We start from the raw sequence: 26,226 nt of genomic DNA on the forward strand, positions 1-26,226 counted from the left end.
TGTACATAGGCAGCCTGCCCTGCAGCTGGGCCTCCCTCACTCCTGGTTTAAAGGGATGGTGGTTCTCTCTCTCTCTCTAGTATTGATTTTAAGTGCGCTTTTCAGGATTGTTGAAGTTGAGTTGCTTTCCTTGCACTCTGTGAACTTTGCTGCTGATTCTTTCTCTTATTTTGGGAGATCTGGCAGTGTTTCTTCTCCTGCCCAGCACTCTCCCCGGTGCCTGGGTGCCTCCTTTAATGTCATGTCCCAGATCAAGGGGCCGATCCGTCTTTGTCCGGGTGGAAGGTGTAACTCCTGGCGGTGGCAGGAAGAGGGAAGAAACTCAGGTTGTTTGGGAAGGGGGTGGGGGGTAGGGAGAAACATCTGCTGCGAGTTAACCTCAGGAAGGGGTTTCTCTGCTGGAGGAAGGGGGGCTCTGCTGGGAACGGGCTCGGATTGGAAAGGAAGGGTCGGGGAGCCCCCGCTGCACTGGCTGTGAGTAAACCTGAGGTGGTCTTTAGAAAGGGGGGGTCGTGAGTGGCAACGGGTGCAGCGTGGAGACATCCATGGGGTCAGTTCAGTGCCCCCGACCACTGGCACGACTTTGAATTCCTAGTGATGCCACACTCGTGGGTGTCTGCTTTGATCTGGGGTGGCAGACATGGGGCATGTGCTCTTGGTTCTACAGAAGCAGTCTGCCCCTGCCAGCGCCTCTCCTGATGGAGCATGTAGCGCCCTGAAGCCCTCCGAGGCGCTGGGCTCCTGCCCCGGGGCGCACAAACTTTCCCCTGCGCCCCAGACGCCGGCTCGTGTTTTGCACACGCTCAGCTGAGCCGAGGAGTCTTTGACGTTGTGGTTAATCTGTAACTTTCCGGGGAGCGCCGCGGCCCCCTCTGCGGCCATTGTGTCCCGGATGGAGCTGTTATTCTCCCAGTATTCGGAGAATGGGCGCTTTCCTGTTGCTTTTTTTCTGGGTGGCGGCGCCTGCTCATTTCGCGCACACATTGTTCAACTTTGCAAACAATGGGCATCCAGTGTGCCTGGGCCCTGGTGAAGGAGGACGTGCCCCCCGAAGGGAAGGGGCCCTACTGCGCCTTTGATCGCGCGCCGCCCCCTCTTAATCCCCCCAAGTGCCCCTATTAACAACTTTTCTAGTGTTTATCCGCGCACACGTACTCCGTCCTGGCCCTTTGTGTTTGCTTGCGGTGTGGTGGGAGGGCCGGCGGTGTCAGATTGAGCCCCTCGCCCCTGTGTCTGTTTCCTGTGTGCTGCGCCCTCCGTCCTTTAACCCTCTCCCCCACATGTTCCCCTCCAGGACTGCCAGCGCCGAGCCTGCGGGAGCATGAACCAGCAGCAGAGAATGGCCGCAGTCGGGACAGACAAAGAACTCAGCGACTTGCTGGACTTCAGCATGGTAAGCACGTTTTATCGCCCAGCTGACGGCTCTCGGTGCGCACGGCACGGGGTTTGTGCGTCCATGCGAGGGGGGCCTCTCCGCGTGCCCCTTTCACGAATCCTAGCGGCTCGAAGGCTTATGTTGTGATGCTGCTTCTCACCTTTACTCCATAGCAAGCTTGTGGCTTGCACATGTCATACTGAAAAATACAGGCAGAAGCCTTGGTCCAGAGTGTAGATTAACAGCATCACTACTGATGTTGGGTAATCGATCACAGCGTGTAACTAAGTCTAAATTGCAATTTGTAATACTTTAAAACTGACAGAAGTAGGGTGACTTGTTACATCTATAGTTTTAGTGTTGCTTTCAGAGTTGTATGTTGTACTTTTGTTATTATCTATCGCTTTGTAACGAGTAACACGGGCGAAAACAATTCTGTTTAGCTAGTGTTTTGGGTGAAATAACTCTGTGTAATGCGAGCCCGCTGGTGGAAAAAAAGGGGCCCGGATTTGCAAATTTGAAGCAACGCCGCTTGGAAATGTGCGGTATCAATATCGGCTCTGGGCTCCATCATTTCACATCAGAGAGATGTCATCACGCACGCAAGTTTAGTAAATCTCGTGGCCGCATTGGTGTAAAGAAAATAAGGCGCAGCTGCCAAGGTTTTTGTGACTGTTGTATGTAAACCTCTGGGTAAGAACATTGTGTATGAGTGGGAATCCACGGAAGGCCTCGTTCATACCCAGTACAGTTACTTGAGTCAGGTAATGTTTTACCAGTAAATGCTCCCCAGTTTGCTTGTCTCATATTGTGGACCTTCTTTGATACTATTATTTTCGAGGTCGCTGTTAAAGTTGGAATATGGGGTGGTCGCTAAAGCATCACTTGTCTCTGTTCAGTTGGGGATGCAGTGTTGCTTTTGCTTCTATCCGCTTAACCTCTGCATGTTATTGGTGCCCTGTAATTTATTTAATGGACACCTTGCGCCCTTTGCCTTTTATTTAATATGCCGGTATTTATGTCTGTTTATATATTATCTTTACATTGTGGATTTGCAATTGAAAATGTATGGAATTGAAGTCGTCATTTTGTCTTATGTTTTGTTGACTTAATGGGGATATGTAATATTCAGTCGGTTAAAATACTGTGACTTTAATGTAAAGGGTATTTTTCCATACTGGGGAAAATGATACCCATAATTGGGCTTTGAAACCTGGTTCGTAAAGGCTTCTGTGTCCCAACATCAATTTCTAGGATAAATGCACTGGCATATCGGCCACTGATATTAGGCAGCAGTAAACTATAGGAGGGCCTGCTCTTTTCACATAGTACAAAAGGCAGTGTATTCTTGCAAAATCCTTGAGCTGTTGTGTTCTATATTTCCAGGCTACTCAGTGTTGCTCCTTTTCATAATGTAGGAAATGCATTTACAAGGTTTCTGCCCCCAGGTCCCTGTTTTTGTAACAATTGAACTGTGCCCCCCTTTGCAGTGGTCGAGATTTGTGTGAGACAAGGAGTTTGACTTGGTCCATCAAAGGATCATCATTTTGTTTCTTAAATCAGTTTTCCTAAGCGCGCATGTTTGACCAAAAAATTATTTGGAAATTGGGCATGGAATGACCTATGGATGCCAAATCTGGTTTCAGGAACATGGTATCCACGCCTAGTTTCTTGAAGAGTGCTGGGAGCTTTGTTTTGGTTTCTTCATTCAAACCTCTAGACTGTGATGACGTGGTTACAGTGTTTGGCACCTTGTGGGTGCTGACTGGTGTTTACTCGACACTGGTGTAGATACTGGTGGGCATGTTGTGTGTGTGCACATTATTTACCGCTCTCGCTGGGTCCTGGCTGCTTCAGACACTTGCCATGTTTTATTTTGGTGGGAATTAGGCATGTGTTCCTAGGATGAGATTTAAAATATGAATTCCATAAGTCTACCTTTTTTTAGCATTTGTATTATGCATACAGGTAATTATTAATACTGTTCTTCGGAATACTTATAATGATCACAGTTCCTGTAAGGTAGTAATTTATTTACAGATGAGGACGATACAGCCATAACTCTACTACAAGTATGTATTAAAATCAAGCTTTATGGAGCGCATACCAGCATGTGTGGACGTCTAAAACGGACAACAAAAATCGCAGTTCCTGTTGTTGAACTCTCCTTTATTGCCTTGCCATAAGCTTCCCTGATTCTCTGAGGTCCTTTCTACTATGGACATAAGTACCCTGCTTCCCAAAATCTGACCTTCGTTGCTCATAATTGTGAGGAGACATTAAAATGAGCCAATTTGTACAAATATGCTCGCCGCAGGGATTAAAGGGATGTGCTGGTGATCCCTGGTTTTAAACTATAAAGTGTTGGTTCCGCCTGGTGGAAGCAGTATGGGTCTGCAGTTGTCGAATAATGCAGGACCAGTCTGTAAATGACCAGTGCTAATAGAATGCATTTTTACCTTCTGGTTGTTCTGTATGTTGGAAGTAAGCAGATCAATGACATGCTATCCTAACATCATGCTTTTGTATCTTCTGTTTAGTTGGGGTGCGGCTTTATCTGTTGGGGTAATGTTTGTTCAGTAGATCGACTGTCTGCTTGGGTGACAGTGGCTTGGGGGGAGTGAAGTAGTCTTCTCATTAGCCTGAGACCAACAAGACTTGTCACACAGCATTTGCCAGCCTTCCTGCTTGTTAGACTAGGAGGGCTTGACGGATGCAATTGGATTTTGGAATGGAGCTGAACACAGCAATGTCCCATGCCTACTTAGCACTTGATAACATGTTTTTTTTTCTTCTAATCACTCAGCACTGGCACCATTGTTGTTCTACAAGGTGCGACTTGTGCATTGACTGCCTCTGGTCCTGTCCACCTCCCTGAAACATTCATATGTAGAACTTTGTGTGCCTGCCCCTGCCCCTTGTGGGGACACCATGGGCGGAGGCAGACCTGTTCCATTCACCGAGGTGCCTGATGTCTCTGTCCAGTACTTGCTGCCCACCTGCAGCTGTGGGGATTCTATTTCAGGTGTTAGAATGGCGCCTCATTGCTTGTGGTTGGGTGTTGCACTGATGTGTGTTTATGAAATGTACATCTTCTGATTTATTCTGCTTCTCTCGGTTGATCCACGGCGCTGGTTCTCAGCATATCTTCTGATTTGTTATTGTGGCCTGCCTGTTGGCGGAAACATCCTTTTTAAAAGTTCTGATTTGTTAATTAATTGATATGTTTGCAAAGATTTGGCGACCCACATAGTTAGAGTTCCTTGAAACGCCAGGGATAAACGCCTGCCAGCTGGCAGTTTCTGAAACGGTATATATTTGTAATTGCCAGTTTGGCATTTTTGGTGGATTGATCCGTCCATAGGGGTTGATGATAAAATACCTGCGTGCTTTTTCATGCATTAAACCTAGTGGACGCCTACCACTTCCAGCTCGTGCTGAACCCCACAGAGGTTGAGGAAAAGGGGCAATATAGTAACTCAGGTACCTGTGCCGGATTATTAACAACAAAGTGGTCCCTAAGGGGGAAGTGTAGCCTTGAACTCTCACAGCAATAGTAACTCTCATGTAGGTTTAGTTCAATTCTGCGATGCATGCATTTATTTAGTTACTTAATTCCATGAATGACACAGCATTCAAATATTACTAAAATGATGTATATACAAGGTGCTTCTATAAAGTGACGGCGCAGTGACAGTGAATCAAGTGATTAGAAATGCACGGGTGTAGAGAACAAAATATATACATGTTGCTGATTGTGACCGTATATTGTTACAACTGGCACTCATAATGAGTGTCAAACACAATCAAAACTTAAAATCAGTCCACATAAGTTTTTGTTGAGGTTTCGACCCCTTTGCACAATTTAGAATGGGGTCATCCTCTGGACAGAATATGAACGAGAGTCACCAGATAATTAGGACAAAGAAACCCACAACTGTAGATGTGACCACAGCAGTCTCAGGGAGAAATCTCAGCGAACTGCATGAAAATAACCAAAGACTGACACTTGCTTATCTGCACGGCTGCTGCTCGTGTGCCACGAACAAATTTTAGGTACAGTAGGTATCAATGCCCCCCCCCCCCCCCAACAGCTCCAGAAAATATAATTTGTGTACAGTGGGTATTCGAATCTATGATCGTTGAGCCTACGCCTTTACGGTGGACTTCGCAAAGGTAAACAAAGACTATCTTAATTGTCTCTCTGTGGAGTGATGGGACAAAAATGGCCTTCCCTCAAGGAAGTTAATCAGACTAATCTCCACCACTGTAAGTTTGGGTATACTAAGTAGAGCTGCATGTCTCGTTTCTTTATGGCTCTAAATATACGTCCCCCTTTTGAATAAATCTACACATAGGGTGAACCCTTCAACTGTCCTTTTCAAAAAAAGAAGTCGTAGGGCTCCTGATGAAGAAATTTCTGCCTCAGTCGGGCTACACCATTTGATATGGTGAATTTGCTGTGGAATTGTAGCCCATCTACCTGGTTCACAAGATTTTCTGACTCTATAAGACTGTACATTTTTCGCTTTGTTGGCTATGTTTTTGTTTGCTTGTACCCTTTCTTGATGTATAAACTGCAAAGCACTTTGATACCCTCGTTGGTCATGTTCGCGCTATATAAAACCTTTTAAAATAAAAAAAAATAGCTAAATCATCGTATCTGGGAAGCGCCCCATCCAGAAATGCCTTACTGAGGGGCTAGCAAAAAATAAAGAGAATTCATTTAGTGAAAATGTACTTAATGAAATACAGTTTTGGACAGGCAGGCATGGCTGCTTCTAGATTAAACTTGCAAACTGGCCCCCACGGTCACTAGATCTAGTGGCACAGGTGCTTCTGCCGTGCTGACCCTTAACGATCAGTAGGGCTTGTGGCGCTGCCCTTCACGATCACTAGGGCTTGTGGCTCTGGTGCTTCTGCCGCGCAGACCCTTCACGATCACTAGGGTTTGTGGTGCTTCTGCCGGGCTGAGCCTTCACGATCACTAGGGCTTGTGGCGCTTCTGCCGGGCTGAGCTTTCACAATCATTATGGCTTGTGGTGGTTCTGCCAGGCTGAACCTTCACGATCACTAGGGCTTGTGGCGCTTCTGCCTGGCTGAGCCTTCACGATCACTAGGGCTTGTGGCGCTTCTGCCGTGCTGAGCCTTCACGGTCACCAGGGCTTGTGGTGCTTCTGCTGCGCTGAGCGTTCACGATCACTAGGGCTTGTGGCGCTTCTGCTGTGCTGAGCCTTCACGATCACTAGGGCTTGTGGCGCTTCTGCCTGGCTGAGCTTTCACAATCATTATGGCTTGTGGTGGTTCTGCCGGGCTGAGCCTTCACGATCACTAGGGCTTGTGGCGCTTCTGCCGTGCTGAGCCTTCACGATCACTAGGGCTTGTGGCGCTTCTGCCGTGCTGAGCCTTCACGGTCACCAGGGCTTGTGGTGCTTCTGCTGTGCTGAGCGTTCACGATCACTAGGGCTTGTGGCGCTTCTGCCTGGCTGAGCCTTCACGATCACTAGGGCTTGTGGCGCTTCTGTCGTGCTGAGCCTTCACGATCACCAGGGCTTGTGGTGCTTCTGCTGTGCTGAGCGTTCACGATCACTAGGGCTTGTGGCGCTTCTGCCGTGCTGAGCCTTCACGATCACCAGGGCTTGTGGTGCTTCTGCTGTGCTGAGCGTTCACGATCACCAGGGCTTGTGGCACTGGTGCTTCTGCAGCGCTGACCCTTCGTGATCATTAGGGCATGTGCTCCTCCAGTCCTGGATTTGGTACTCCTGCTATGTTGATCCTGGTCAGACTAGCTACGCCCTCAATCCGGCTATTACACTGATCTGACCAACCCGAGGGTGCCCTGCTTGTCCTGAGTGAGATTGTGTATATTCTGAGAGCGGTTCTAGTTTACCCGTCCCTGTACCTGCTAAACATTAGGGAGTAGATTTTAAGTTTAAAGTATTTTATTGTTGCTGCGAAGACATATCAATATATAGCATCTGACTTGGCGTCAATCTGGGAGTGGATTTTAGACTAATAAGTCTGTGAGCGGACTGGCTGTTGGGATCGGACATGTTTGCCCATCATCATGTTTGAAGTTAACTGACTGTCAAATAATCGCCATGGGGACAGTGGAACTCAACCCAGTGGATGACCAATGCCCCTGTACCAGAAATCTTGTCTTTTGCATTCTAAAGTTCGATGACTTCAAAGACTCCGGATTTAAAAAAAACTAGAATGTCTCAAAGAAAGTTAGAAAAGTACTTCTTTTGGGCTAATCGCTGTTAAACAACACCTTTCTAACTGCGTAGGTTTTCTGCTTCCTCAGTTCAAGCATTCCAAACCCGCACATTGTCTTGCTGCAACGTACATTGAAGGGGCATTCATTGGCGGCGAATAAACAGTTCTCTTTACGCGGTCCTGCATCTCTTAAAATCACAATGTTCCTTTGTCTGATGTCAGACAGATTGTGCACTCATTCATCGGGTGGCTGCTTTAATGAACATGATCTTCACTTCTAAGAATTAAAAATGTGATGCTGTCCTCCTTAAGGGCAATGGACTCCTCCCTCTCCATGAACCGCCAGATCAACAATTTCACCTACACCAGTTTCAACTCTTCGCATCCTCCGTAAGACCTTCAAGTGGATCCCCCTGACTGCAGAAGGACCTTCACCCACGCACTCCTCTCCAGTAGACTGGACTACGGCAACGCCCTCTACGCCGGGAATCAACAAGACTTTTCTGCCCAGGCTCCAGACCATCCAGAACGCCGTAGCCAGACTCATCATTGGGACAACGCGCCATGATCACATGACCCAACACCTACGAGGCCTACACTGGCTCCCCATCGAGAAGAGGGTCACCTTCAAACTCCACGCCTACAAATTCCTCCACAACATCCGACCCAAATACCTCATATCCTTCCACGTACCCAAGAGGAACCTCCGCTCCCTCGACCTTGCCCTGGCAGAGATCCCCCGCATCCGCAGAAAAAGAAGCAGCGGAAGAGCTTTCTCCTACATCGCAGCCAAAACCTGGAAAGAGCTCCCTGCGAACATCAGACGCTCCCCGACCCTGCACACGTTCAGGAAGGCCATCAAGACCTGGCTCTTCGACTGATCAGGAGTCGTTGACCCCATTCTCCCCCCCCCCCCGCGTCTTGATACCCTCACAGGTGAGTAGCGTGCTATACAAACCCCTGATGGATTGATCTCGCTACTGGTCTAACAGGAGTTTGTTTCTATTGAGTGTGAGTGTTGTAGTAAAGGAGCGTCTACGCTTTGTTGAATGCATGCTGGATATTCTACCAAACAATTCTTCTGGATATTGCACTGCCCTCTGGGGGCAGTGCAAAAGCCTTAGGAAATCACTTTTTTCCGTTTCCTAGATGAGATGAAAACTATTAACTAAGACAAAACGTTGAATGAGAAGTTTTTGCCTCCTTTTTGTATGAGGATTGGGCAAAGGAGACCAGGCTTTGGCACCAGTGACGGCGACTTTCACTACATGTATCTGACCTACATAGTGTTCTAGCTACATCACAATGGCGTAAGTAGTGTGCTTCTGCATATTGTAACCTGTGTTTATGGTAGTTGAATCTGTGTATTAAGACACACATAGTTTACTTACACAAACAATCTACCCCTTCCAAAAACGTTTGTACCCCTTTCCTGTGTGTTTATGCACACACATGCAATGTAGGTGTGCACACAGATTCAGACATGCATGGATTTCTTACTTTTAAAGTTCCTGAAAGATACCCAAGACCTTCGTGGGAAATATATTGACAGACTTACTTTGCATAAGTAACAGCTTTTGCTGTGTGCAGCATTTATAGAGGTTGCCTTGGATGAGTATAGAGAAGTAGTGTTAGCACTGCTAAGTTTGATAAACTAAACACTGGAAATGTACTGCATAGGGGCATGGTTGATCAATTCTTTTAGAAGCTTAATCATTTCAACATGCATGCCCTGGGTGTGAATAGCTGTCTACTTTTATATATTCAAGTCAAGTCAAAGATCTTTATTCGGAATAAAAACATCCATAAAAGCACAGACAAAATACAAATAATATATATTAAAGGGGACAAGTCCTGGTAAAGGGCATACGTGGTGGAGTGAATGAATACTTTTAGAATTTAATGTCGGACTATTAGAGGCTCATGAGCAACATTGTTGAAGTCACAGAAGCTCTAGTGATTGTCTAATCAGGCTTCCAGCAGAGGTGTGCATGAGGCTAGATAGTTGGAATGGTCTTTGAAATCAAGGATGAAGTTGTAAGCTCTTTGTAGCAGGCAAGAGCAAGGTTGGGTTTTGCTGTCCTAACCTGCTCAGTTTGGTTTCCCTGAAGCTACTAGCGGTATCCATCCACCTTGTACTACAAAAGGTAAACTGGTCTGCAAGCCTTCTGGGGTTTTAATATTTAAATCATATATTATAATTAAATCTTCAAAAAAATTCTAACTTCGAAATGCATTCTCGTTTTATTTAGAACAAGTGCAGAAATGTTAGGCTTGCTTTTGTAATAATTTCAGTCCATTTCGGGTTTATTAGCTACTCCCTTTTCAGGTTGGAAACATCTAGTCCTCTTACAAGCATTTAACAGTTACGGAAAACAAAAGTTAAAACAAAACGTAAGCATTGCAATTCTTTAATAACACATTCATCTTTTCCTCGGTAACCAAAAATCCTTTTTTAGAGGATCTGTTTTTTCCTAAGTCTTTGCTCACACAACAGCCGTCTGCTGTGTGGTTTGTTGGAGAAATATTTTACAATTCTAAAGAAGACAAAAATTACGTGCATGTAGTTACCTCGTTTTGAACAGCAGTGTACGCAGACATAAGTCCAAGTTAAAACCTGTTCTCCTCTTACTTGAAATCCTTATGCGAGTCGTATGTAGTTTAGTGTTGTATCTTAAAAGTGCCAAATCTGCCGTGTTTGCAAACATGTATTCTTCTTTGGTTAAATAGTTTATTTCTGCTTATGAACATGTTCTTAGAGTGCTCGTTTTGGTGGGCACCATTTTGGATTGAGATATAGAAAAAGCCGTTCTTAATTTTGCATTTATCTCCATTCAGGTCTTGAATTATTATATATCAACCATTCATCTATTTCGTCCATTCTTTTAAGTTGGAGTACCAATTTTCTTTAGTAAACAACGTTATTGCGTCATGTTTACAAAATTTAAAGTTCATTACTCAGTTAAACTTGGAGTACTTCTGCTCTTTGTGTTGACTATTGTTTTACATTTTTTGTGGTTTAATTTAAGATTAGTGAATGTGGTTTGAAAGGTTTGGGGAATGTGCAGCGAAAGACATTTTAGTTAGTATTACAGTAGTCCATTTATTTAGCTCTACTATACGAGTAGGGATGCAAATGTGAAACCGATCAACTGAGCAGTAAACCTATTAGCCCTCAAGTGTGGTTTTATTCATTTTTTAAAGTGATTAAAAACTGTTTCTTCCTTTTGTATTTTCACAATAGACTTATATAGTTCTAATATCATGCAAAACTAAAAAAACAAGTATTTTAGGCATTGCGTTTGTAGTCCTTGTTCACCTGGGTTTTATCAACCTGAGCTGGTTTGTTGATGTGAAAGAAATGTGCCAAATGGGGGAGTATTCCCTAGGGCCCAAAGTATGTCGATGCTTGGCACACTTATTCTATACTCCAAAACATGTTCTCTTTTTTTAATATGGGGAGCAGCTCTGGGTCTGTTTTAGTTTTTTTTAAAGACCTAATTGCATTCTGAGCAACATAAATTGTAAAAGGAAACTATATCTTAAAATTATAGTGCCTTAGTGGTATACTAAGGGAATGTACAGGATAGCCATTAGCTGATTAAGAAACCAACAGAGCTGTTTGAGTAATTGAATATGAGGTTGTTGGCGCTTTTAGAGGTTTGTCTAGATTTGTAATCCCTGTCGAGCTCTGCTTACCTTGGTGGGCAGTCACCGTTTGAAAAAAAGAAACTCGCCCAGGGGATGGTGTCATTCAAGTAGATATGGCAAACACTGCCTAACTTAAACGGTATTTGTTTACTTTGTTTCGCTGTTCAGTACTTGTATTTGATAAGTTCATGGTTTTGTATTGATCCCCAATGCCCGGTTCAACATTGCTAAATCGGTAAACTGATTTGCAAAACGGTGATCTATGGGCCTGTTAGTGTATTGTGAGGTAATCCCAATGGAGGGTGTTCTGTGTGGGTGGCTGAGGGATTCTAGCAGAATTGTGCCAAACTTGGATGTGCAAAATTGTTAATGATAGCATGAGATTATAAAGGTGAATGTGCTGTAGTCTGCTCTTTGTATGATTAAAAAAAAATGTTTTATTAAATGTGTATAGGCAAGTTGTCCTTTTACCATTGTGATTTTCATGTTGGAAGTGGGTCTGTTTTGGTGGCCACTTGGCCACCATTGCTTGTAAAACTATGCCCCTTCCAAACATACTTTACTTTTAGGTGTTCATACTTTCCATGCTGGTTGATGTATGAAAATTAGTTAATGGTATTGTTTCAGATATTAACTTGTTTTGCCTCCTTCAACCATGACTTTGCCTATAAACTCTGCCTGCTGCTGACAGAATTATGAGCACTGGCCCTGAATTTCAGGATGTGGCTTAAATTCTGCTTGTACGAAAGTGGGCAATCACCCCCTCCCCAGTGCTTGCCACAAATCTTGAAACTAAGCTGTGATATTCCACATTGACCTCTTTTTGTCTTCCTTATATAGTTTGTAAGTGCAGCCTTTAGGCAAACTACTCCAGGTTGTGGGCCATTTCTTTATGTACGCAGGTGACACCCAACTTATTTTCTTACGTTCGAATGTGACCCAAACACACCCAGACTGTCCAGATTTAACTACATTAGTGTCACTCATGCTTGAATGTTTACCAACTTCCTTTTACGTGCCTATTCTGTCAAGTACAGTTCACAGCCTTGGCTTTTATTTGGACTCTAATTTAGCATTTGACATAAAGGTGGTCAGATGTGCTCTTTAATATCTGCTTTACTCACAAAGATTTTTACAAACATCCGTCTAGTAATCGAGGGGCACTTAGTTGTTCCAGTCATGAATCCGATTCACTTGACTGATTTACACCAAATCAATCTTCCTGGCCTTGGTCTTGTAGCTTTTGCTGCATGCAGCTGTCTGCCACCTCACAGGCCTGTTATAACCGGATCATCTCATCAGTCCTCTTGCCCCATCATTTGCTTCCGGTTTATTCCAGAGCTCAGGTCTAATATGTGAGAATCTTACATAAAACTGTGACCAGGATCCCCTAGGTCCATGGCTGATATGTGAATTCTGCTTTATTTCTTGTTCCCAAACCGAGAGCTGTACCCATTGACGCCGAGCTTTAACAATTGCTGCAGCAAAGATGTGGCCCTTTATGTACTAATCATCGGAAGCCGTTAAAGACGGGTCTTTGGAATCAATGACGCTTTTCTGCCCCCCCCCCCCCGTTTTGTTGTATGATCGTAATATCTTTAACGGTTTCTGTCAGTCACAATTAAGATGCATCAAAATGTTGCCATGAGGCGTTGCAAGAATGCACTTTGTAAACAAATAAATAAACATAAAAATTCTTAATAAGTTCCGTAACGGTGGTGTGGAAGTAACATCCTTGGCAATGCGGTGCTCGCGGATGAAAGATGCCTTGCATCGGGACTAGTCTTAGTATTTTTCCGATTTAATGAGTCCATCTTTGAAGTGAGTGGTCTTTGAGCTGAGCTGTACTACGACGTTGCTGCAAGTACTCGTTTTAAAACTAGGTGGTAATTAGGATGGTGTAAAATGGTTGCTTTAGCATTGCAGCCGAGTCACTTCTTATGCCATTTACGTCGCTCCCAGCGTTCTGTGCTTTGCTAGAAGTGTCTTCCGCTCTCCATCTATATTGAAAGATGTTTTGTTTGACGCTACGCTCGTTTTCTTTTTTTGAGGGGCGTGTCCTTGCATGTAAAACCGATTACAAATTTACTGCTGTGAGCACGTTTTAAGGAGACTCCCCTCCCTCAACCAGCTTTGTATCTAAAGTCATCCTTAACAAGTTGAGTGTCTGTCACGCATCTGGTGGTATAGCTACGTTTCAGCAGTACCATTAGCTTCTCGTTAATAATGCCCAGACCCAGGACATGCCCCCCACAGTCTTGCATATTTTCTTTCGTTACTATATAGTTTGCCAGAACACTCGATGTTCAACGCGCATCATGCAATCTCCCTGTAACTGTTAAGTGCTAAATTCGTTCGTGTTAGGATTTTCTGTTTGCAGTAGAGCTTTGTCCCTAGGAGTGAAAAAGTCCTTGTTGGCGTACGTGAGCTGAGTTTGAAGGAGGAATCGCTTTTATTGTATGATCATGAAGTTACTGAGGTTATTTCCTAAAAATTGAATTTTTTTTTTTACTGAGTTCAGGATAATTGTTAAGAAAACGTGCAGGTAAAGTGATGCTTCTGTAGACCGTTTAGTTAAGGATTGGCGATGCTAGTAGGTCTGTCGGGCTTGCATCTGATTGTGGCAAGACATTAACTGTGCCAGGGGGTGAATGCTGTCACTGTAGTTACCAAAACCCAGTTAAAATCATCAGATCAAAGATCTGCCCCTAATGCCTATTTTAAAGAAAACGTATTTTACCGGCACAGATGGCACCTCTGACGACAAGCAGTGACAGTAGGTTTGTTTAATATGGCAACAGAGGCAGCATTAGACCAAGACCTACGGGAGGCTTCCAGCAAGAGTGGACAGAGCTCATTGTACAGTGCAAGGACTTGAGAGGCTGGTCGAAGTAAAAAGCAAGACTCCCTCCAAAGCCCCAGATAGTGTTTATTGTTAGCCATAGGTCTGTGTGAAAAGTGTGAAATCAAAACCCAGACCTCCACAATCTGGCGCAGTTCAAATGCAAAACCGAAGTCAGTTAGTTTCTGTATAGAATGTATCTCAGAAATGAACAGTTTCATCTGTGAGGCTTCAGTTTTCTTCTGGGATGTGATGTAGTCCCTCATGCATTTCAATGTTAGCAGGCTCTGTGTAGGGAGTGCCAGTAGAATGAGGTGAAACGGTAATACCAAACTGGGTGGAGCCAGACCCCTCTGGGTAAATTTTAAAGAACTGCTACCAGAAGTTAATGCATCCAGTTGTGCTGTAGGTAATTTCTGGGGCATGGGGGTCGGATCTGAAGCCCCCATACAGATTAGTGAAGGCTTGTTTTTATTGAGATTATATGGTTTGGCGAATTAGGCATATATTGGGGGGGAGGGATGCAATGATTCAAATGACGGGAGGGCCTGTTCATGGTAAATCCCTCCCCCGTGGTGTTCTTCACCCTCTCGGAGATAATTAGGCTGAGGTGTCTGAGTTCAATGAGTCAATCGGGGTTTGTATAGTGCACTACTCACCTGAAAGGGTCTCAAGGCACAAGGGGGGGGGGGGGGGGGGGGGGGAGTCCAGGATGTTACGGTGCTTCGATGAAGAGCCAGGTCATGAGTCCCTTCAGGAACTTGGCGAGTGAAGGTGTCTGTCGAAGGTGGAGAAGGAGGGTGTTCCATACCTGGACCGCGAAGAAGGAACGTCCTCCTTTTCTGGTCCTCTTGATTCTGTCGCAAGAGAGAGCTGGGCTGAGCGGGGGGGATCTTTGGGGTGTGTGGAACAAGAGGCGGTGGTACATGTAGGCTGGTCCGGTGTTGTGGAGGGCTTTGTGGGCGTGGGTGAGGAGCTTGAAGGTGATTTTCTTCCATTGGGAGAGCTTCTCCCAGAGCAATGAGACCTTGCGGGACCCATGGAGGGGATTATTAGTTAAAGCAAGACATGCGTGGTGGTGACTGGTCTACAGTTTGTGCTCTTTTTATGATCCTCTTCCTTCTTTATTTCTTTCTGGCCTTTGTTTTATATTACAGTGGTTATGATATGTGCATTGAGGTCTGTCTCGGATACTTGAAGACTTGCTGTGAAAGGAATGTTGTTGGGGAAATACCTCTTGGCTTTAGATCTCTTCTCTTATTTTACCATACCCATTCCTCTACCCTCTGCCCCTTTTCTGAAGAGCAGCCCCTAGCCCACTCCCAGACTATTCTAATTTTTCCCTATTTAGATATTTCCACTTTATCCCTCCCTTCATCCTTTCTGTCCTGTTTTAACCTACCTTTTGCTTCAATGTATGGGGGCACTTTGGTAAACCTAACAGTTGGTGATTGCGCCCATACAATTGGGGGGGGGGGGGAATGATATCTTATGGAACTTACAAGAGATGAGCTGAATACCATCAGTCACAAGAGGTAAATGAGTTATGAGCTGTGTTTAAGGCATATTTTTCTTTACTGAAAGAGGGCGGTCACGTCATCTTATAACTTTGTGTTTGTGGTACCAACCGTGTTTCAAGAAAGATTGTTACAAAAAAATTGCTCAAATCTTGTAAACTTTGACTGGCAGGCCGTTCTATACATTTATTTTTCAGTTTGAAGCGTTTTTGCAACGCAGAGCTACAAGTGTCATGAGCTACAAGTCTCATGAACTACCATAATTTAGTTATGCTGCAGTCACCTGTTGTAAAATCCATTGCAGAGTGATCGCTGATCATGAGTGACATCTTGCACTTACTTCATTATCTGAGGAATCCTTCTACATTCATTTCAAGACTTCTCCATTTGTTTTAATTTCTTTGGTTCTGTTCTAACCAGGGTGGTGTGTCTATGAAAGGAAACCAGAATGCTTGGGCTTCACCCAGAGTTTCCAGGACCCAGCTACCCCCGACCTTGATAACCTGGGAATTGTCAGGGCAGCAAAAGAGCAGTGGGTTGGGGAGAAGCAGATTACCTATGGAAGTTTGGAGTATTTGAGAAAAAAAAAATCGTAAAGGTGGGATAAGAAACAGAAGTTCTGGAGAGCATCATGGAGAGCCTGGTGTGGTGGAGATTGTTTGGGGAAGCGGCGCACTAGAGAGAGATATAGCAAACGCATTGACAGTGGAAGTGCACTAGTCATCTAATCGAAGTGATGTATTGCAGCTATGCTGAAGTGCATGGGAAACAATGACATTCATCAACTAAGAAGCAAGCAAATGATTGACTAGAAAAGCAACCAATTGTTAGTAATGGGTTGGCACAAGCCCACTCGAAGCATTGTCCACAATAGGTCTTTGGTAATAGAAATCGAAGAGCTATCTCCAGGTGAAACCTAAAAATTAGCCCATGCAACTTGAATGTGCTTCGGTTGGCCTTAAGGAGCAATGCACAGTTTGGAGGCTGTTCTCCGTGACAATTTAATGTTTACTTTAGATGGTTTCTAACTTGTGCAGTGGAATACCGGTATACGTTGACATTTAGAACACAGATTGACGTTAGGGATGCCTGCATTGTAAATTTATGATTAAGTTTAAAACAACGCATCTGAGAACGAGCACTTTTCATATTAATTGATTATACTAAAATAACGGCTTTTTACTGTTTTCAAGTCCCATAGACAAGTAACCAAGCAGTACATGTCAATCAGCATATGCCATTGAGGCAGTTAAAACCTATTCACATGACAGCATTTGTTCGAAGATGGCAAAGTTTGCAGCTAATAATATGCTCCTTAATTGTTGAAGAAAAACGAAGTCATAACTAGAATTGATACAGAACTTTTTATTGGCATCTAGTTCGCAATACAATATGCATATTAATTTCTGCGTATGCTTGTCCTACATTTTTGTTATGTATAACTCCATTAGCGTGAATAACTGGATTCTAAATTTTGTAATTTGCTGTCATGAAGGGCATAGTAACAGGCAACCGTTTTTACCACTGTTGCTACATGGTAACATAATTCTAGGCTGTCCTGGCTGGGCGCTGAGTCTCTCAGAGCAGTGCTAGTGAGCAGGGAGCAGAACATCTGGAGGACTGCAGGCATGGAGTGATGGGGTATGTTGCTTGATGTAAGGTGTTTATATATTTTTTGTAATATCTTTCTTTTTACATTTGGGACAAGGAAGAGAGGCCATCATATGTATGGCTCCCCCACATTATGCCTCATTTTTATCAGTTTAAAGCAGGGGGCAGGTGAATTTGGGCTATATCTATCTATATATCAGGTTGTGCAATTTTAATAAAATATCTACTTTTCCATGGGGCTGATTGCTTCATAAACCTACTTGTCCTGTAAGAAAATCCATTTGCCCCTTTGGTGCCATGTAATGCAGCGACAAATTATGGCAGCAACCTCATTCTATACAGCTCTGATCTAGCATCGCTGATTATGTCAGGGCGCGTACCATAGTAGTGTTTGAATACTTGCAATCCCCTTATGTTGCCACGTTCTGGCAGATCTACATACCGGGGCTGAAGGTAGTGTTAAGCAATAGTTCCAGGGTTAGAATGCCCTCTTGAGTCTGTGCAAACCTACCAAATTGCATGTTTTAAGTGTTTTCAATAACCCTTCCCTATTCTTTTCCCATACTGAGAAATGTTGGAAATTTACTCCTGACATTGGCAGACGTAAACCTTCTTCCAGAGTTGGGGTAAAAAGTGTTGGAGGAACAGTTAACTTGCAAACATTCAGATTTTCATATGAGCAAATTACACATGCATATTTGCTCATGCTTAAAATACAATTCACTAAATTTTCAAGCAGTACTACTTCCTGTCTCACTTCTGTAAATTCTTGGGAATTGACGAAAGCTGTATAAGTACACTTAAAGCAAGGACATATACCATGGGTGCACTGTTGACACTTTCTTCAATAATTGGGCCCCTAACTCTCTCTCTCTCTCTCTCGCTCCCTCTCCCTCTCCATGAGTGGCTGCCGCATTCTGCTCTTTCACAATGAGCATATAGGCACACAAAGTAGTTTTGTTGAGTGGCAGTAACTACTGTGGTAGTGTGTGCGTTTTGAGACCAAAAATACATTTTGCTTATGCCAATGTTTGTTATAGTGGTGTGGGCCCAAAACGAAAAAGCTGACCACCAATCTTGCTTTCAAACGTATGCAAGATTTGCATCAAATGCGAGAGCATTGTTGGGTGCATTATACCTAGCCTCATATTGCTAAACTTTGAAAATGTGTGTACACATTTTTATACTGGAACCACTGTAAGTAGAGCAGTCAGAACTTACACATTTACTTGGAGTGCTCACCCTAATAATAAAGCCTTTCAATTTTTGAACCATAAATACAAGTTTGAACCACATTAACATATGGACAAAAACATTACCTTAACAGCAGACAGTGCCCCTCCCTGATTCATAACCTGGTACTGCAAATTGGCAGCTAAAGGGTTTGTGCTTTAGGCCTACTTGTCCCAAGGACAAATTAAACATGAAAACTTGTTGCCTTTGATACCAAACAATATGTCCTGGGCGTCGGGCTATAGGAATTCCACATCCCCGGACATATATTGTGTGTGTAAAAAGTAAATAACGCATGTTTTTCAAGCTTTGCTCTGTCACTCCTAGCTCCTTGCGTATCAGTGAATAAGGAGGATGTTTTTCACCAACTGATCTGTTATGTATGACTTATGAGCGCTACTAATCGAGTATAACATTTTAAAATGTGGTTGTTCTCTGATATAATGTAGTAACCGCGAGAAGCAAAAGTTATTTCCCACCGTTAATGCGTCATAAAGGAATTCAAGGCAACTCTGATTAGGTTGTCGGGGAGACGGTCAGTGTAGTACTGGAGCCCAGAGCACAGCTTTACGTGGGCAAGTATGAGAAGCCATGTCATGTATGTCTCCTCCATTATTCCACTGCCCTTGCATAGAAGTGGAATCCAGGGGCAGCTAATTTTGGGGGCCATACCGTTAACAAGCATTAACAATTTAATAGGTCTCGCCTTTAAGTTAAAGCCATTTGCTTTGCTAATGGTATTGTATAGCAAAGCAAATGGCTTTAACTTAATGAAAGGTGAAACCTTTTGCATTTTTAATGCTTGTTTCTTGTGCAACCTGGACCACCGTCCCCAGTGTCTGAAGAATGGATCGAGCTGTTATCGAACTATCTGGTCACCAGGGTCGAAGCGGGACAGAATGGGCTTTGGTCCCAAAATAAAAGTGGCCCTCCTCAGTATATATGACAGCTAAAAAAGTGGCTCACCATTTTGAATATATAAAAACATGCTGTAGACGTGTTTTCCAATCCATGTATAAATGCTTCCAGCAGGCAGAATTTGTGATTAATATCGGGGAAATAATCCGCATACGTCAGGCCGACAAACAACCAAAAAACCAGCCCAACACACTGTCCTGTCACACCAGTCCTTCAGGCACTGCCAGATTCACCTATTGGCCAGTAGTAATCCTGCTGCTGGGTAAGACTTCAGTACAAGCAAGAAAAGGCGTTACTGGTCAGCGCTCTTGGGAAGGAAGGGGAACATGATTCACAATATTGTTCCCATTAACAAAATGGGGTAGCCTAAACAGTCGTGGACCTGGGTATAATACGAAATCGAAAACAATGGTCCAAGACCTTTTCCTTCAAAAACTGAATCAATCAGTACCAAATCAGTATTTTTATAGCATTTTCAGAGCGTGTCCATTGGATCAGCTCTAACCAATCAATGTACATAGTACGCAAAAAGAAAGCGCAACAGCAGCAATTACAAAAACAGAGACCATTTTAATTCATTGTATCTCCATTAAATGCGAAAGAATCACAATTGTCAATTTAATAGAGCTAAGAAGGTTGCCCCAAGAGAGCGTGCAAAGAACAAAGGGTGATTGGGAAAGTGTAAGGTGGTTGGGAAAGAAGCGATTCAAACAAATAGCAATGTACAATTATTCACAAAGATGCTGTACACAGGACAGCATCTTGCCCTTGCTCTGAAACCTGGACCCTATTACACTTTTTCATGTGCAAACATTAATGGAAGCCATGTCCAATGTTTGTAAAATGTGTATATAATTGAGCTTTGACGCCAGGTTACTGTAGGACGGTGAACTGTGTAACCGGTCCTGTGTACAGCATCTTTGTGAATAATTTTACATTACTATTCGTTTGAATCTCTTCTTGGGACTTGAGCGGGAGTAGAACAATTTTCAAAGAAGAGAGTGTATGTACTAATGAGAACAAAGTATTAGCCCATGAGAGACAGGAAAAAACATTTGTAAGTATTAATAAGATACTTTCAATTCTTTGTAATTCTCACACTCTGTTTCCAGACTAGTTGCAAAAGGCATAGACTGCCTAAACCATGGTTGGCAACGTCATTGAAATTCTGAGTAACAAGGATAAATATAAAGGTTGCCTGAAAGACAAAGTGTACACCATTTGTAATATTGATTTCGGTTTAAGAATTAATTAGTTACCTGCGCAAACCACTAAATAGATACCCATAACTACTGGGGAGTAAAGCAGCTCAAGGGAAAACAGTAAGTAAGTAAAAAAAATGGTTGTATGTTCTTACAACGAACTCCGTTGTAACGCATGCCTTTACCACGCATGCGTTACAACGGAATGCTATTTTCACGCTTATCCTTCTCCACGTATTTTTCCGTGGTGACGTCATACATAATAAATAAAAAACTGCCGTTTCCTTCGTCTGCGACGCCGATTGCCTGCACATCTCGACTAAAGGTTAGTGTTTTTATTGGGGGGGGGGGAGCCCCCCATCCCCCTTTTTTTATTTGTACCCTTTACCACACATGCATTTACTATGTATCTCGTAGTGAACGTATGCGTAGTAAAGGCTTTCGTTGTAACCACGCATGCGTTGTAATGCATGCATGGTTAAGGTTTTCGTTGAAATGGCCGCGTTGTAGTGGCCGTTTCCCCCAAAAAATAAAATAACTAAAAAAATTTGTATATAGGTTATCCAAAACCTGCAATAGGTTAACCCATTGTTAATTTAGAATATAACAGAATGATGTTATCTAATATACTAATGTTGTCTGAAAAGCTGGCCTATCTATTCCAGTCCTCCAGATAAATTGTCATGCAAATAACATTGTGTGAGGACGAAGTTTTGTTAAACTGCCAACCCCCAGGGAATCAAGCAATTACAAGGGAGTCACACTAGGAGGAAATACCAGCCTCATCCTGTGGAACAGCCTCGCTAGGAAAAACATAGACTAATGCCACATGCGAGACCGATCTCGCTAACTATCGCTGTGCTATGTAAATGCAGTATTTTAATCTAGTGTTGGTATGGTATTATGGACACGAACGGCCTATGCCCCAGCCCATAGTTATTAAAGTATACCAGACGGCCCAAAACTATCGGTCCACTCACCTGGATGTGTAAATAGATTCCCGCAAACCTGCTCCGCGTCCCTCATGGCCGTGGCTCCAGACAAAAATGTAAAATGGGTCTTTAAATAACCCACCGCGCATGCGCAGAATGTTTGAATGGCGCAAAGCGGAAATATGTCCAACTGGAAGCGTCACGAAGTTTAATGCGATTTTAATTTTATAGATATCCACCATCTTAGTGTGGTGTAAGGCTAATGAGCACTAAGGGTAAAGTTGGAATAAATAAGTCTCGATCTGCAAAATAATGAAAGAAAATATATTGCAAAGAAAATTGTCTGGAACCATGCCATTAAACCCGAATTGGAAATTTGAATATTAACCCCTTGTCTGCCTGAACGTTCCGCGCTAGTGCAGAACTTTCTATTGTGCGGGCGGGGCCGCGACGTTCAACGGACGTGCGCAGCACTACGAGGTAGTGCATGCGACGTCCGCTGAACGTTGGCAGCAGCGATGGGGTTAATATATGCGCACTGTTCACCCGTGAATAAATATCACTCCAATGTAAAATTGATGAGTGTGTATGAGGATATAAAAGGCCACACCCAAACCGCCTTATAGGTGATTCTATATGTCACCGACATGAGCAAGGAATGAGGCTCATTAGATGTATGCAATCAGGTAGCGTGGATGTAAACAAGCGCTCGCCACAGACTTTTCTCTTTGTCTGCCGTCCCACTTGGACGGCCTCCGTCTGCTTTCCTTCAGCTGCAAAAGGTTTTTTATAATCTTTATCAGCAGAAGGAAGTCAGGGAAGTCTGTCCAAGTGGGACGGACGGAAAAGAGAAAACTGTACGTCACCACAAGCTCTTTCCCAATGGCCGGCCATCGTTTAGCATAAACGGTGACACCGGCCAATGGGTAAGAAGGGCGGGCTTAAAGCCTGCTAGAGAGAGCTCCCCAGATCATAAGATCTCGCCAGCGAGACAGTCTTACCCTAGGTTTTGACCTAAAAATGGGTGAAAAGTAAATAACTTGCATGGTCTTCACCTCAGGGCTCTGAGTGACATTATAGACAACATGAACTTTTCTCCTGCTACCTATTTATTTTTCTGAACCCCTCTGTTATTCACGCTTTCCCATCTGCACTTCTGTATCCCTATTTTGTGGTTTGATAAGTTTAACTGTTGCTGGCATGATCACATGTGGAGCAGCTTGCAGAACCAGGAATAGCTGCTTACTGAAAGTACTGTGAAATTGAGCAGGGCATCCCAAATATATCTGTGTATGAAAACAACCATACGGTCAGAAGCACAGAGTACGTTGCAGTACAACGTCATGCTCGGTCAAAAATGAACGTAGCCAAATGCAGGACAGTAGATTATTTCTATTAAATCATATGTACATGAGTTCTAACAGTACTAGTAATATGATAATTTTTTTCGGCAGTAACAATTCAGATGTATCTTATATTAGTGTGCAATTTTTTAGTAGTTTCATTTCATAGTGAAATCTGGTGGTAATGACTTCAGTCCTGTACTTTGCATAGCGTTTAAGATTTTTCTGTTATTCAATCTCTTATTTTCAAAATAAGATCTGTGAGATCCTTTTCCAAATAGTCCTATCAAATAAGCAGAACTCTATTATGTGGGCCATTTCTGTGTTTTCTTAGAATACCATACTGTATGGGCTCTTTTGGCATTCAATGATTGGTTCTATCAAGAAGTCAATCTCAACCCCCTTCTGTTTCTTTCACTAAGCGAGTTCGCTAGCGGCTCATGTTCACATCTTTGTCAATTCATGTTATTGCTTGAGTGTGCTGTTTGGCTTCTGAACCTGAAGACTAGAAAGCGGATATCCATTTGAAGATTTTAGTTTAATTTGCCTAGCTGTATTTTTCTACTGTTTCAACCAAAATGTGTGTGTAAAATATAACTATTGTGTTATGAAACATCTTTATTGCCACTCTGCATTAACCTGTTTGCTAGTGTGTCGGCCAGTGGCCGGCAACTGAGCACCCTTCCTAGCACTGGTGTCAGCCATAGGCAGACACTGGGGAGGGTTAGAAAGGGTTCCCAAGCAGCTGTTTTTTGTTGTTGTTGTATGTAATATCTATCAGCGCGCAGAGCACACTGATGTCATTACATACAAAAGTGAACGTTTACAGAGCAAAAGGGCTCATTTGACTTTATGAATCTGTGCCCAGTCCCCTAAGCACCAATTTTAAATTGATAGGTATCCCTGGAAAAAGGGGAATCTCCCCTTTCTGCTGAGTGAATCCCTGCTTGAGGATCGCCGCTTCAGAAACCAGGGAGAGCGGTGCCTTTGGCAAGGGCTTGCGCTCCCCCTTAGTATATTATTTAACTTGAGTCTTTTGGCCGCCCTGGGGGTAGATCATGGGGCAGTTACCCCTGGTCTGCCCCAGTGCTAAAAGCCCACTAGGTGCCAAGGATTTGTTTTTTTCATTAAAAATATAGGGGCTGTGGCTGCCCAGTATGGTCATGGGCACGCCACCACCCTAATTGGGGCAGATGGGGTAATTGCCCCCGTCTGTGCCCCCCCCCTCGTGCTGAGCTCACATAATTCCTACCACCCAGCCTTACCCCGCTCATGTCGCTAAAAATGCTGCACCACTTGTGTGGTTGGGCCTAGTGTCCACAACAGGAACAGATGAAACCAATGTCAAAGGGAGTACCCTTGCAAGGGCTCCCATTGACCTTAATTAGATCTGTTCCTGTCACTAGGCCTAGCCACACAAGTAGCTCAGCATTTGTAACGGCACAAGTGGGGTAAGGCTGGATGGTAGGAATTCCCTGGATTCCTGTGGATTCCGGAAGTTTCCATCAGAGAAATATAAGGAAAATTTGTTACTTCAAGCAAAATTTGAGGTTTACAGGGCATTGTGGGTAAGAAAACATTATAGGATCCACGCAAGTCACTCCTCCCTGGGCTCCCCTCGTTTAATTTGAAAAAAATCCCAGGTTAGCTAGGTTTCCCTTGGTGCTGGCTGAGCTCTGGCCCAAAATCCACTGATACCCACTTTGGCCCCACCCCCTCCCAAAAGCTAGTTTTGAGTGGAAACATTTTCTTTTTCCACTTTGCATTTTGGGCCGTTCCCTTTCAAGGGCCATAGACCTACCCACACAAGTGAGGTACCATTTTATCAGCAGATATGTGGGAGCATAGAAAAGTAAGATATTTGTTATTACCAGTTGGATTTTGCTGCCTTTGTGACTTCCAAATGTCAGCAGGTGTGTAAGAAACGAGACATTTTGAAAAATGCTCTCTAAATCATATGCCAGTATGGGTACGGACAAATTCAGAGATGTACGAGTAACCACTGCTCCTAAACTCCATATCTTGTCAATTTCAGATATACATAGGTTTCCTTGATACTCATTTTTCACTCTACATTATTGACCACACAAACTGGTCTATACTCTGTACACAATCAAAAGCCATTATACGATTCAGCTCGGTTGTTGGTTCTTGGTACCTTGGGTTCTTAGAAAATGTACAAACCCTATATATCCCCACAACAGATAGAGCCTAGCGGACATATTCGTATATTGCTTTTGTAAGTCGGTCATTGTGACAAAGTTACAGATGAAAAAATTGTCCAAAATGGCTGGGTTTACCTACTCATTTTCAGTATTTCTTTATTTCAACAGTTAATTTCTTTGGGAAAACCTAGAGGGATCTACACGTATAACCCCTTGCTGATTTCAGAATTTTGTCTACTTTTCAGACATGTATATCTTTTCTGGACCACCCTTGGGTTTCACACTGGTTTCCACCACAAACTGAAAGTAGGTTGGGAGCACAAAAAAATAGGAAAAATAAACTACCTCTTTGAAAGGTGTGAATACTTTGGTTAAAAAAAGCTGGGAAGATGGTGACTTTAGCACAGCAACCCATTCGTTGATGCCAGTTTTAGAAGAAAACAATACTTTTATCCAGAGCACTTTTTTCCTACTTTTTCCCGAAAACGCAAAATATTGCGATATTTTGTCTGTTTTCTCCATCCCTTCCAGGAAAATCCACAAACCCTGGGTACTTTTGGAATACCCAGGATGTTTAGGGAAAAAAAGGACAAAAATAGGTGTGGATACATTCTTAGGGAAAAATGTTATGGAGCCCTAAGCACAAACTACCCCAAATTGCCAAAAAAGGAGCTCAGCACTGTCGGGTAAAAGCCCCAGCAGTTAAGGGGTTAAAGGGAAGAAAATTCATAACGCTATGAGGGCTTTCTGTGTGGATTTAGAGACCGCCTCGCAGGATTCCATACAGTCCTTCCTAGTCGAAGGATTTCCCAGATGTGCAATAGTCAGTGATAGGTAAACGAGCAGGAATTAATGTTTTGAGGACACTGGACCGGGGTCAGAGTTGCTCATTCCTGGTGTGGATTCTCAATGTGACTGAGTTCTGCAGTGGGCTACGAAAGGGAGGGATGGTGATCTGTCCAGGAGAGCCGGCTGCTGTTTTTGCTTTTCACTGTTGCATTGCTTTTTAAAACATTTCTGATTATATTTCCTCTGCATTTCTGACTTGCTGATCCAGGTTGAAGGTCGAGGGGTGGGAAGAGTACTTTGCATGTTGCTGGGGGGTGCAGAACGGGAGAGGCACCAATGAGGACACAAGCAGCACAGGGGATGGGGGCTGGACTCAACAAAGGGGCATGGGTGGTGTGGAAAAAATATGGAGAGTGGGGGAAGCAAATA

The 26,226-nt window shown here is 43.6% G+C and overlaps 1 protein-coding gene across 6 annotated transcripts in view; it reads left to right on the plus strand.

The window, feature by feature from the left end:
- Positions 1-26,226, plus strand: part of TCF3 (transcription factor 3) — a 620,473-nt gene that overhangs the window by 1,092 nt on the left and 593,155 nt on the right. For all 6 annotated transcript variants that reach the window (XM_078670855.1, XM_078670856.1, XM_078670859.1 and 3 more), the window contains exon 2: positions 1,295-1,393. In XM_078670855.1, coding sequence (XP_078526981.1) covers positions 1,295-1,393 — 99 coding nt within the window. The remainder of the gene's footprint in view (positions 1-1,294; positions 1,394-26,226) is intronic.

Source organism: Lissotriton helveticus, chromosome 12 (genome assembly GCF_964261635.1).
Source record: "Lissotriton helveticus chromosome 12, aLisHel1.1, whole genome shotgun sequence".
Taxonomy (NCBI): domain Eukaryota; kingdom Metazoa; phylum Chordata; class Amphibia; order Caudata; family Salamandridae; genus Lissotriton; species Lissotriton helveticus.